At 57.5% G+C, this 13,237-nt stretch overlaps 1 protein-coding gene and 1 pseudogene across 1 annotated transcript; one reads left to right on the top strand and one right to left on the bottom strand.

Moving 5' to 3' along the window:
• The first annotated feature begins 516 nt into the window (after window positions 1–516).
• LOC109941455 (ubiquinone biosynthesis O-methyltransferase, mitochondrial-like) overlaps window positions 517–13,237 on the top strand; it is a 78,887-nt pseudogene continuing 66,166 nt past the window's right edge.
• On the bottom strand, window positions 12,061–13,167 carry LOC103635599 (dehydrin DHN4). Its single transcript, XM_008658012.3, has 2 exons — window positions 12,533–13,167; window positions 12,061–12,429 (listed from the first exon to the last, which is right to left on the bottom strand). The coding sequence occupies exons 1-2, from the start codon at window positions 13,133–13,135 to the stop codon at window positions 12,061–12,063; spliced, it is 972 nt and encodes a 323-aa protein (XP_008656234.2). The 5' UTR covers window positions 13,136–13,167.

Genomic DNA, 13,237 nt, shown 5'->3' on the forward strand with positions numbered 1-13,237 from the left:
TATTGATAAGGCGGTTTCAAAGAGTGGTTGGCTTGTAAACTCTAGCTTCTGTAATACCATTAATATGTGTGAGTTTACTTAATTACTTTTGATAATTAGAGGGTGGAGAAAGAGACATGAATCGATAGGCCATGTAACCAATGATATGTTGGGTAATTTTTGTGCAACTTCATGAGGAATTATAAAACACTGTTTTTGAAGCATTCTTTGAGAAGCTTGGAAACTTTCATGAAACTAATCTCTATTTTCATTTTTTTTTGAATCTAGAGCTCATCAGGCTGACACTGTTTAGACAGAAGAAGCTAAAATAAACTTAAAACTCTTGTGAAACTCTTCTAAACAATGGTTTATGTGTTCGTCTCATCTGAGCCACTCGATTTCGCATCCAATGGTTTATGTGTTCTCCGAGGTCCGACTAGCAAGGTTGAAAATCGATCTATCCACATTTCAGCCGGACACCACCGTGTCGCCCCCGCGAAAACCTCTCACCTCGCCGGGGTCCGGTAGCCGCGAACGATGCTCCGCCGCGCGCTCCTCTCCTCCGTCTCCTCACTCCACGGAATGATACGAATCCCGAGCCCCAGCTACTCTCCTATCCAAGCCCTTCTCCCACAATGGAGCAGGTACGCCTCCGTGGTCTCATCCGCGGCCCCGCCGCCGCCGCCGCCGCCCCCTCCATCTCCGCCTCGAGGTCCATCGAGGTCGAGCGGTGGAGGTCCCACTTCCTCGTCGCTGAACCCTGCAGAGGTCGCCAAGTTCGCATCCATCGCCGAGACCTGGTGAGAAATGAGATCCCTCCTTACTTTGCCTAGGACGACGACCTCCCGTGCTTGTTCGTGGACGTTTGGATAAATTTTTGAGCGTGTGTGAGGTTGGGCGACAGCATGGTTGAGCGCGTGCGTGTATTTGAAGGATGGTGGTGAAACAGCTACAGCCTATGTAACATGGGAGGCAAAGTTTAAACAGATCAGTTGGCAACCCGTTTCCGAACGCATTTGAACAGAATCCCTACCATCCTTCATTTACTTACTGCCCTTGGTTGCGGTATGGATGGATATAGACAATGATGCTATAACTAGTGTTGGATCACCACCCATGTTTATGAATACCGGCAAGGAATCACGCAACTAGACCTGAGTAAGGTAGGACTGTTCAGCTAACACTGTAACTTAGAATCACAGATGAAATGCTAAATCGGTGGCGAACTACAGGTATCTCTTTGTATGTTTTAGCTCATTGACATGGTGCTATTCTTCTGGAATAAACAGGTGGGATTCTAGTGGCCCATTCAATCCTTTGCATGTGATGAATCCAACCCGACTGTCTTTTATCCGCTCCACTCTCTGTAGACATTTCAGGTACAATTGTGCACCCCTTGATCTTGTTCATTTTTGTTGGTACCACAGTGAGCCGCCTGAAATATACATGAAATCTACTGCCAGTTGTATTTCTCATGGTATACGAATAAATTAAAGGTTGAATCGACATTATTTCACTTCTCCGGCCATTTAACACATTCGTTTTACCAATCATGAACAATGAATTCTAATGTTCCTTTGATGGTGTATCTTACCATCTTAAAGCCAGAGTTGATAAATCATGCTGTTTGTGAATATCATCTCTTAAGGCGTTCTTGGTCTACATTGGCAGTGTTTTCCTATAGAATTGATTTCTTGATTGAGCTGATTAATTAGTATGCTTTACTAGACTAATGAAATCAGTAATGGTGTTCGTAAATTTGTGTGGTATTCCATTTGCATTTATGTCTGGGATCAAACTTCTTTGTTTCGACTGTAAACTGATATAGCTTATGAAACAGCACATGTTATTTGCTAACGTTTTGCTAACTGCATAAGTGTGCATAATTGTTCAACCAGGAGGGATCCAAATTCATCTAAGCCACTTGAAGGTCTCAAAGTTATTGATGTTGGATGTGGAGGTGGCATTCTGTCAGAGGTAGAAAGCTTCTCTGTGTCAATCATTTCTGAGAATCGCTATTGGCACTTAACATAGTATAAAATATTGGGAATAGTCCCACATTGTGTGGTGAGAGTGAGAAAGCATGGTTTTATATGGTTGAGGGTGCAACCCCTGAAAGGCTAGCTTTTTGGGGGAGTGTTGGCCCAAGAGACCTAAAAGTCCGCTGCTATACGTGCGGGCGCGTGTGTCGCGGCCCGACAACCTGGGTGGGCGCGCCGTGTGTGCGGGCGGCCCTGACGGACAAGCCATGTGTCGGCGGTCCGGTTCCAACAATTGGTATCGGAGCCAGGTTGGCCCAGTGCACTCTTAAACAAATCTCGGCTCACAATGTGTGAGGGGGAGATTGTTGGGAATAGTCCCATATTGTGTGGTGAGGGTGAGAAAGCATGGTTTATATGGTTGAGGGTGCAACCCCTGACAGGCTAGCTTTTGGGGGAGTGTTGGCCCAAGAGACCTAAAGCCCGCTGCTATACGTGCGGGCGCGTGTGTCGCGGCCCGACAACCTGGGTGGGCGCGCCGTATGTGCGGGCGGCCCCAACGGACACGCCATGTGTCGGCGGTCCGGTTCCAACAATGAGGAGGGTGCGATCACGATCTTTATCGACAACCAGTCCGCCATCCAGCTCAGTAAGAACCCTGTTTTTCACGAACGCAGCAAACATATAGACACCAGATATCACTTCATTCGTGAGTGCGTCGAGGAAGGCAGGGTGAACGTCGTCTCCATCGACACCACCGAGCAGCTGGCGGACATTTTGACGAAGGCGCTTGCGCGGGAACGTTTCTGCGAACTGCGCGACAAGCTCGGGCTCGTCAAGATTAAGCAGAGATGCAAGGCTTAGGAGGAGATTTGTTGGATAAGCCTCGCATGTAGTTAGTTGCATATTTCCGTTTTGTTGCGATACATGCGCATGAGCGCCGGATTGTGGCTGCCGTGCGCGTAGGAGGTCGTGACCGCGAGAATCGCTCGCCGCACGACCTGGGCGTCTGGGGCTGAACGAAAGATGCGGACATGGGGATGGACGCGTCGCGCGGACGGCTACCAGAGCCCTCCTCTGTGTAATGCATAATAAAGGAGAAGCAAATAGAACAGAAAAGTTGCGCTTTCAGGCAGCACCAAATACGTGTGTCCAGTTTGTTCCAGAAACTGTGTGTGTGAGTGAAGCTCTTCGCCTCTGCTGAGTTCGAGTGTTCGCCGGTGCCGTTCATTGCTGTTCAGGCCTAACAATTGGTATCAGAGCCAGGTTGGCCCAGTGCATTCTCAGACAAATCTCAGCTCACAATGTGTGAGGGGGAGATTGTTGGGAATAGTCCCATATTGTGTGGTGAGGGTGAGAAAGCATGGTTTATATGGTTGAGGGTGCAACCCCTGATAGGCTAGCTTTTTGGGGGAGTGTTGGCCCAAGAGACCTAAAAGCCCGCTGCTATACGTGCGGGCGCGTGTGTCGCGGCCCGACAGCCTGGGTGGGCGCGCCGTGTGTGCGGGCGGCCCCGACGGACACGCCATGTGTCGGCGGTCCGGTTCCAACAATTGGTATACCCGCGGCGCCCATGGCATCTCCACCGCGCCCACGAGGACGCTCCCCGACACGGAAGGAGAAGGGCACGGACTCAGGCACCAAGACGTCGCCGCGCATGTCTACTCCGCCACGCCGACCACGCACGCGCGACAGGCGTCGCTCGCGCACCCATGGTGCACGCCATCAGCGGGAGGTGGTGATCGAGCGCGTCATCCGAGAGGGCAGCAGCTCCGGCAACTGGCCGCAGTTGACGAAGACAAACTACCACGAGTGGTCCCTTCGCATGAGGCTGAAGCTGCAGGCACGCCATCTCTGGGACGCCATCGAGTTCGATGACGCGGAGTATGACAACGACCGCAGTGCGCTCGACGCGATCTGCAGCGGAGTTCCGGCGGAGATGGTTCCCGTGCTGGTGGCCAAGCCATCCGCAAAGGAAGCCTGGGAGGCCATCAAAACCTTCCGCATCGGTGATGACCGAGTGAGGAAGGCGACGGCGCAAAACCTTCGCGCCGAGTACGAGACGATCAAGCTGCGAGACGGAGAAGCAATCGAGGATTTCGCGCTCCGTCGGACGGGAATTGTCCAGCGGCTGGCATCGCTGGGTGATCCCGAGCCAGACGACAAGGTCGTGGCCAAGTATCTGCGCGTCGTTCGACCGAGGTACATGCAGCTCGTCATTTCCATTGAGACGCTCCTTGACATCTCCCAGCTCTCGGTCGAGGAAATCACCGGAAGGCTGAAGGCGACGGACGACGTTGAGCCTACGCCGCCTCAAGCCGCTGGTGGGAGCCTGCTGCTCACGGAGGAGCAGTGGATGGAGAGGTACAAGCAGAAGGGGTCGGACTTCGGACGCGGTGGTGCGCGTGCTGGAGGACGGGGCAAGCACCGCGGCAAGCCACGCGGCCGCGGAGGCCGTAACAACGGCGCTGCAAACTCCGGCACGAGCTCGAGTCGTGCCAGCCCGGATGACGAATGCAGGCGATGCGGGCAAAAGGGCCATTGGGCTCGCAATTGTCGTGGACAATTGAAGGTGGAGGAGCAGGCACACGTGGCTCAGGACGACGAGCCCACACTAATGTTTGCCCTCGACATTGAGGACCCTGGCGGCGCTGCGAACACGTCTTCTCCGACACCTGTCGATGCTGCTGTGAACATCGACGGCCCCACAAGTGTCCACACGCCACATCACGTGAACCTTGTGGAGGCAAAGGTGTTCGCCTCATTCGACGCGGCTGGGCACCGGGACTCACGGCGATGGGTCCTGGACACTGGCGCCACGAACCATATGATCGGATGTCGTGGTGTCTTCTCCGACCTCGACAAGAACATCGCCGGCACGGTGCGCTTCGGAGACGGATCCATCGTCAACATCGAAGGCCGGGGCACCATCCTCTTCGCCTGCAAGAACGGGGAGCATCACACCCTCGCAAATGCATATTACATTCCCCGCCTCACTACGAGTATAATCAGTGTTGGCCAGCTCGATGAGGTGGGGTTTGAGGTGCACGTAAGGGGAGGAGTGATGCGGATTCATGACAAGGCGCGTCGTCTGCTCGCCAAGATCTACCGGAGCCCAAGTTGGCTCTACATCCTCGACGCCGAGATTGCTCGACCAGTGTGCTTGGCGGCACACCCGAAGGAAGATGCGTGGTTGTGGCACGCCCGATTCGGGCATGTCAACTTCACTGCGCTAAGGAAGATGGGCCAGGAGAGGCTTGTTCGAGGCATGCCTCTGCTCGACCAGGTGGAGCAGGTGTGCGACGCCTGCCTGGCAGGGAAACATAGGCGCTCGCCGTTTCCCCAGCACGCCCTGTCGCGCTCCACGGAGGTGCTTCAGCTGCTGCACGGGGACCTCTGTGGTCCAATCTCGCCACCGACGCCGAGGGGAACCGATATTTTCTTCTCATCGTCGATGACTACTCACGCTATATGTGGATCGCACTGCTTCCTAGCAAGGATGGCGCGGCCGCGGCGATCAAGCGTATCCAAGCCACGGCGGAGCGGAAGACAGGCAAGCGGGTACGTGCGCTCCGCACTAACCGCAGTGGGGAGTTTCTGGCGGGCGACTTCGAGCAGTACTGCGCTGATATCGGCATCCGCCGTGAGTGCACGGCGCCCTACTCGCCCCAACAAAATGGCGTCGTCGAGCGACGAAACCAGTCAGTGGTTGGCACTGCTCGGTGCATGCTCAAGGCGAAGGGGTTGTCGGGCATGTTCTGGGGCGAGGCTGTTACAACAGCAGTATACCTGCTGAACCGATCCTCATCCAAAAGCGTTGGCGGCAAGTCCCCATACGAGCTCTGGACCAGGAGCACACCGGGAGTCCAACACCTGCGGACGTTTGGGTGCGTCGCACACATGAAGCTCACGGCGCCGCATCAGAAGAAACTGGATGATCGAAGCAGGCGTACCATCTTCGTCGGGTACGAGGCAGGCTCCAAGGCCTACCGCCTGTACGACCCGTCGACGCGGCGAGTCCACATCAGCCGTGACGTCGTCTTCGACGAAGGCGCGCAATGGTGCTGGACCGGAGAACAGGCCAGCGAGGAGGACTTCAACATCCAGGAGGCTGTTGCTGTGTCGCCCCAGGGGATCACTGCGACCTCTACGTCTGCAGGCATGACGTCAAGTCCAGCATCATCTGCGTCGCCACCCTCTCCAGCTCAGTACGTTGCTGGTCAAGACGAGCCCATCACTCCAGCGCACGGCGCAGGAGGAGTGGCGGACTTCGCGTCACCACCAGAAGGTTTTGATGAGAACCTGGACGCCGATCATGAAGAGGATGCACCACTCAGGTTCAAGAGGATGAACAACCTGCTGGGCTCTGCATCAGCACCTGGGCTGGCACGAAGAGAGCTGAAGGAGCATCTTTTTTTGACCAGCGACGCGGAGCCGTCGTGTTTCGATGAGGCACAGAAGCACGAGTGCTGGCGCCACGCCATGCTCGATGAAATGACGGCGATCGAGGCGAACGGTACATGGGAGCTCGTCGACCCTCCACCGCGTTCCCGACCCATTGGGCTCAAATGGGTGTACAAGGCGAAGAAGGACGCAACCGGGTTCATCTCCAAGTATAAAGCCCGGCTGGTCGCGAAGGGCTACGTCCAGCGGCAAGGCGTCGACTTCGACGAGGTGTTCGCGCCCGTCGCGCGCATGGAGTCCGTGCGGCTTCTCCTGGCGCACGCTGCAAGCGAGGGCTGGGTCGTGCACCATATGGACGTTAAGTCCGCGTTCCTCAACGGCGAGCTGCAGGAGGAAGTCTTCGTCGAACAGCCGCCGGGGTTCGTGCTAAAGGGCCAAGAAGGGAAGGTCCTGCGCCTCGTCAAGGCGCTGTACGGGCTCCGTCAAGCTCCTCGCGCCTGGTACGCCAAACTGGACAGCTCCCTGCTGGAACTTGGGTTCCAACGCAGCAGCTCCGAGCATTCTGTGTACTTCCGCGGTGCTGGCGCACGTCGCCTCGTCGTGGGAGTGTACGTCGACGACCTGGTGATCACCGGTGGCACCCAGGACGACATCGACAAGTTCAAGGTCCAGATGAAGGGCACATTCCACATGAGTGACCTGGGGCTGCTCCACTGCTACCTCGGTCTGGAGGTGAACCAGACTAGGGACGGCATCACGCTCGGGCAGAGGGCGTACGCGGCGAAGATATTGGAGAACGCCGGCCTAGCTGGGTGCAATCCCAGCTGCATCCCCATGGAGCCGCGCCTCAAGTTGAGCAAGGCGAGCACGGCTCCCGCCGTCGATCCAACAGCGTACAGGAGCATCGTCGGCTCGCTCCGGTACCTGGTGAACACAAGGCCGGACCTAGCATTCTCGGTGGGCTACGTGAGCCGCTTCATGGAGAAGCCCACCACCGAGCATCTGGCGGCCGTGAAGAAGGTGCTGCGCTACATCGCCGGCACGCTAGACTACGGCTGCTACTACACCAGGAAAAAGGAGGGTCGGCTCGTCGGGTTTAGTGATAGCGATCACGCCGGCGACGTCGACACGCGCAAGAGCACATCAGGCACTCTGTTCTTCCTCGGCGACAATGCGATCACCTGGCAGAGCCAAAAGCAAAAGGTGGTCGCCCTCAGCTCCTGCGAAGCTGAGTACATCGCGGGCACAGCAGCTGCCTGCCAAGGCACTTGGCTCACACGTCTCCTATTAGAGCTGAGAGGCAAGGAGGGTGCGATCACGATCTTTATCGACAACCAGTCCGCCATCCAGCTCAGTAAGAACCCTGTTTTTCATGAACGCAGCAAACATATAGACACCAGATATCACTTCATTCGTGAGTGCGTCGAGGAAGGCAGGGTGAACGTCTTCCGGCTGGCGGCCCTGGGGCTGCTTGTCCTTCCGGAAGATGGCCTCAACTGCCTCCTGGCCAGAGGCGAACTTGGTGGCGATGTCCATCAGCTCGCTCGCCCTGGTGGGTGTCTTGCGACCCAGCTTGCTCACCAGGTCACGGCAGGTGGTGCTGGCGAGGAACGCGCCGATGACGTCCGAGTCGGTGACGTTGGGCAACTCGGTGCGCTGCTTCGAGAATTGCCGGATGTAGTCCCGGAGAGACTCTCCCGGCTCCTGGCGGCAGCCTCGGAGATCCCAGGAGTTCCCAGGGCGCACGTACGTGCCCTGGAAGTTGCAAGCGAAGGCTTGGACCAGGTTCGCAGAAAAATGTATATATGGTAACTTGCCTCGGGGACGTCTTCCGGCTGGCGGCCCTGGGGCTGCTTGTCCTTCCGGAAGATGGCCTCAACTGCCTCCTGGCCAGAGGCGAACTTGGTGGCGATGTCCATCAGCTCGCTCGCCCTGGTGGGTGTCTTGCGACCCAGCTTGCTCACCAGGTCACGGCAGGTGGTGCTGGCGAGGAACGCGCCGATGACGTCCGAGTCGGTGACGTTGAGCAGCTCGGTGCGCTGCTTCGAGAATTGCCGGATGTAGTCCCGGAGAGACTCTCCCGGCTCCTGGCGGCAGCCTCGGAGATCCCAGGAGTTCCCAGGGCGCACGTACGTGCCCTGGAAGTTGCAAGCGAAGGCTTGGACCAGGTCGTCCCAGTTGGAGATCTGCCCCAGAGACAGATGCTCTAGCCAGGCCCGAGCGGTGTCGGAGAGGAACAGGGGGAGGTTGCGGATGATGAGGTTGTCATCGTCCGTTCCACCCAGCTGGCAGGCCAGTCGGTAGTCCGCGAGCCACAGTTCCGGCCTCGTCTCCCCCGAGTACTTTGTGGTGGTAGTCGGGGTTCGGAACCGGGTCGAGAACGGCGCCCGTCGTATGGCCCGGCTGAAAGCCTGCGGACCGGGTGGTTCGGGCGAGGGACTCCGATCCTCCCCGCTGTCATAGTGTCCCCCACGCCTGGGGTGGAAGCCTCGGCGCACCCTCTCATCGAGGTGGGCTCGACGGTTGCGGTGGTGGTGCTCATTGCCGAGGCAACCCGGGGTCGCAGGCGCCGTGTTGCGCGTGCGCCCGGTGTGGACTGAGGCTTCCCGCATGAATCGGGAAGTCGCGGCGTGATGCTCCGAGGGGTGCCCCTGCGTTCGGGAGGCAGAGCTTTCGGCCCGTCGGACCGCGGCATCCTCCAGGAGATTCTTGAGCTCTCCCTGGATGCGCCGCCCTTCGGTGGTCGATGGTTCCGGCATCGCGCGGAGTAGTATTGCTGCTGCAGCCAGGTTCTGGCCGACCCCACTGGAAGCCGGTGGCGGCCTTGCCCTGACGTCGTCGGCAATGCGGTGCTGGATGCCCTGGGGTAGATGGCGCGCTTCTCCGGCCGGAGCTTGGTCTGCCCATTCCTGCCCGATGTTCCGCCGGAACGGCTCAAGTGTTCCTGCTCCCTCGTCGAGCCTAGCCTGCATCTCGCGGATTTGCTTGAGCTGTGCGTCCTGACCCCCCGCAGGGACTGGGACCACAGCTAGCTCCCGAAGGATGTCAATGCGAGGCGCAGGCCTAGGGGGATCGCCGTTTTCCGGCATACCAAGATGGTTGCCTTCACCGGGACCCCCTAGATCGACGTGGAAACATTCATGACTTGGGCCATAGTCCTCGTCGCCGAAGCTACGGCTACCATCGGAACAATCGGAGAGGTGGAAACACGCAGCAGGCCCCTACCTGGCGCGCCAACTGTCAGCGTTTCGACCCCGGGGGGTCCCTGGACTGATGAGTAAATTGTCGCCGCGTGCCCCAGCCCAGATGGGTCGGCGCGAGGCGGAGCACGAAGGGGGGAAGAAACAGGCAAAGGGGAAACCCGCGGCCTTCGTGTTGCCCTATGCCCAGGTCGGGTGCGCTTGCAGTAGGGGGTTACAAGCGTTCGCGTGGGAGAGCCTTGCGCGTCGGCCCGTCCTCCCGCGTGGCCAACCTTCTCGTACGAGAGCCCTGGACCTTCCTTTTATAGGCGTAAGGAGAGGGTCCAGGTGTACAATGGGGGTGTAGCATTGTGCTAACGTGTCTAGCAGAGAGGAGCTAGAGCCCTAAGTACATGCCGTCGTGGCAGTCGGAGAGGTTTTGGCACCCTGTTCATGTGATGTCGTGGTTGTCGGAGGAGAGCTGGAGCCCTGCGGAAGGACAGTTGTCGGGGCTGTTGAGTCCTTGCTGACGTCTCCTTGCTTCCATAAGGGGCTGAGCGCCGTCGTCATGGAGCACGCGAGGCGCCATCATTATTTGTTTACCGGGGCGAACCAGAGGGGACGCCGGTCTTGTTCCCCGTAGCCTGAGCTAGTTAGGGGTAGGGTAATGATGGCGCCCCCTGTGACGTGGTCGGTCCGAGCCCTAGGTCGGGCGAGGCGGAGGCTCCTCCGAGGTCGAGGTCGAATCCGTCTTCCGAGGTCGAGGTCGAATCCGTCTTCCGAGGTCGAGGCTGAGTCCGACCCCTGAGGTCGGGCGAGGCGAGCCCGTCTTCCGAGGTCGAGGTTGAGTCCGAGCCCTGGGGTCGGGCGAGGCGGAGTCCATCGTCGTACGGAGCCGAGGCTGTGTCCGAGCCCTGGGGTCGGGCGGGGCGGAGTTCGTCGTCGTCCGGAGCCGACGCTGAGTCCGAGCCCTAGGGTCGGGCGAGGCGGAGTTCGTCGTCTTCCGGAGCCGAGGCTGTGTTCGAGCCCTGGGGTCGGGCGAGGCAGAGCTTCCTATGGCGCCCGAGGCTGGACTTAGCTGCTGTTAGCCTCACTCTGTCGAGTGGCACAGCAGTCGGAGCGACGCAGGCGACGCTGTTTTCTTGTCAGGACGGTCAGTGGAGCGGCGAAGTGACTGCGGTCACTTCGGCTCTGTCGACTAAAGAGCGCGCGTCAGGATAAGGTGTCAGGCGACCCTTGCATTAAATGCTCCTGCGATTCGGTCGGTTGGCGTGGCGATCTGGCCAAGGTTGCATCTCTGCGAAGACTGGGCCTCGGGCTGGCCGAAGGTGCGTCCGTTGCTTGAGAGGGCCCTCAGGCGAGACGCGAATCCTCCGGGGTCGGCTGCCTTTGCCCGAGGCTGGGCTCGGGCGAGGCGAGATCGTGTCCCTTGAGCGGACTGAGCCTTGACCTTAATTGCGCCCATCAGGCCTTTGCAGCTTTGTGCTGATGGAGGTTACCAGCTGAGATTAGGAGTCTTGGGGGTACCCCTAATTATGGTCCCCGACAACATGTGAGCGGGAGATATATTAGCTCTATTGCTCAGGTCGTTTACACACGAATTTGCAGGGATGATTCATATTCCCTTCCCCATGTATTTCATCTTTGTTGCTGCTATAGGCCGGAAGATCTCAGGGCACCCCAAATTTTAGATTTAACGTCTAGTTGATCATTCAATTTATAAATAACACCTTTCACTACTACACACCTCAAACGTTTGGAGGGTGTCCTTAATTTACAAATAACACCTTCTACTACTAAACACCTCCAACGTTTAGAGGGTGTCCTTAATCCTTAATTTACAAATAACACCTTCTACTACTACACACCTCCAACATTTAAAGAGTGTCCTTAACAAAATATACTGTTTAAAGAGTGTCCTTAACAAAATATACTGTTTGGAGGGTCAAAACACACCTCCAACGTTATACTGTTTGGAGGGTCAAAATAGACGTTAGATCTAAAATAAACAAAATATACTGTTTGGAGGGTCAAAATATACTAAAGAGACGTTAGATCTAAAATGAGTGGTGCTCCCTTTGCCAATTACACATGTGAGCGGGAGATATGCCAATTACACGTGAGCGGGAGATATATTAGCTCTATTGCTCAGGTCGTTTACACACGAATTTGCAGGGATGATTTATATTCTTTTCCCCGTTTCCGTCGAACCCATGTATTTCATCTTTGTTGCTGCTATAGACCTGCTATAGACCGGAAGATCTTAGGGCACCCTAAAAATGTAGAACCTCTGCATATCCATGATAATAAGATTTGACTCGGAAGCATAATAAAAGTGTAACTTACATCTCATTCCTTCTACTTCGTCACATTAACACACACACACAGGATCATGAACTGAGGTGGTTACAATGCAAACACACAACACATACGTTCGTAGCTGCCGCTTATTCTTCATTGCTTTGTTTATTCTGTATACATGTAGTTATCGGCAGTCGTCAGCCGGGAGAGGCAGTTGCTTAGTGCTGACCTGGGAGTTTCTCCTTGATCTTCTCCGTGAAGCCCTTCTTCTCGTGCGTACCCTCAGTCGTCGTCCCATACGTCGTGTCGGTGGTTCCGCCATAGCCACCGCCGCCACCGGTTGCCGCGGTGGTGTGCTGATGCTGGTCGTAGTCCTTGTGGCCGCCTGGGATCTTCTCCTTGATCTTCTCCACCACACCCTTCTTCTCGTGGGGGCCTCCGGTCGTCAGCCCAGCCACGTACCCTGTCCCGCCGTACGCGCCGGTGGCCGTCGCCTGGCCTTCCCTGTGGCCTCCTGGCATTTTCTCCTTGATCTTCTCCTTCAGGCCCTTCTTTCGGCGCCCACCCATGCCGTCGTCTTCAGATGACTGCATGGAGAGAACATGCAACAACCAGGTACTGCATGCACATGCATGGTGTGGGAGTGGATATAGGCGGACGAGAATATTGCGATGGAGCAACGAAACACACCGAGCTGCTGGAGCTGGAGCTGCTGCCGGAGCGGCGAAGGATGTCGTCGCCCGTCTTGTGCTCAGCTGCATGGGGGAACGCGCCGCCGGTTCCAGATATGCCTGTGGCGCCGGGACGCGTGCCGTGGCCGGCGGGCATGCCGGTGGCCGCGTGCCCTCCGCCGCCTAAGACCCCCGTGTCAAGCATTCCGGTGGCACCGTGCGCGCCAGTACCGGCAGTCGTACCCATGCCTGTTGCGCCATGCAGACCACCACCGGTGAGGCCGGCGGCGCCGTCCTGGATCCCGGTCACGCCGCCATGAGTGCCGTGGGCTCTCGTGCCCGTGGCTGCTCCATACGCACCTGGGCCACCGGCGTCGTGGACGCCCGTTCCGGTAACCCCGTAACCCGGATGGCCCGAGCCGCCGTAGCCCCCGGCGTCATGCGTGCCGGTGCCCGTGGGTCCATACCCGGCCTGCTGCTGGCCGCCGTAGCTGCCGGTGCCTGCGACGCCGTACCCGCCGGCGGATTCACCCAGCTGCTGGCCCTGGACACCGTGGCCCCCAGGGACCGGGTTGCCGTACTCGTCCACTTGCTGCCGCCTCCCCTGCTGGTAGTGCGCCATACTTCCTGTCCTCCTCCTGCTCGCTCGCTTCTTCTAAACTTTGGCTGGCTTTACTGAGCTCACTTGTGTCACTGCACGAGATGCGATGGATGAAATGGACGA

The sequence above is a fragment of the Zea mays genome, chromosome 8, assembly GCF_902167145.1.
Source record: "Zea mays cultivar B73 chromosome 8, Zm-B73-REFERENCE-NAM-5.0, whole genome shotgun sequence".
Classification (NCBI taxonomy): Eukaryota; Viridiplantae; Streptophyta; class Magnoliopsida; order Poales; family Poaceae; genus Zea; species Zea mays.

Coding starts and splice junctions, on each gene's coding strand:
- LOC103635599 (XM_008658012.3), bottom strand. CDS start 13,135: ATGGCGCACTACCAGCAGGGGAGGCGGCAGCAAGTGGACGAGTACGGC. Junction 12,430..12,532: donor GCTCCAGCTCCAGCAGCTCG/GTGTGTTTCGTT, acceptor CTCTCCATGCAG/TCATCTGAAGACGACGGCAT.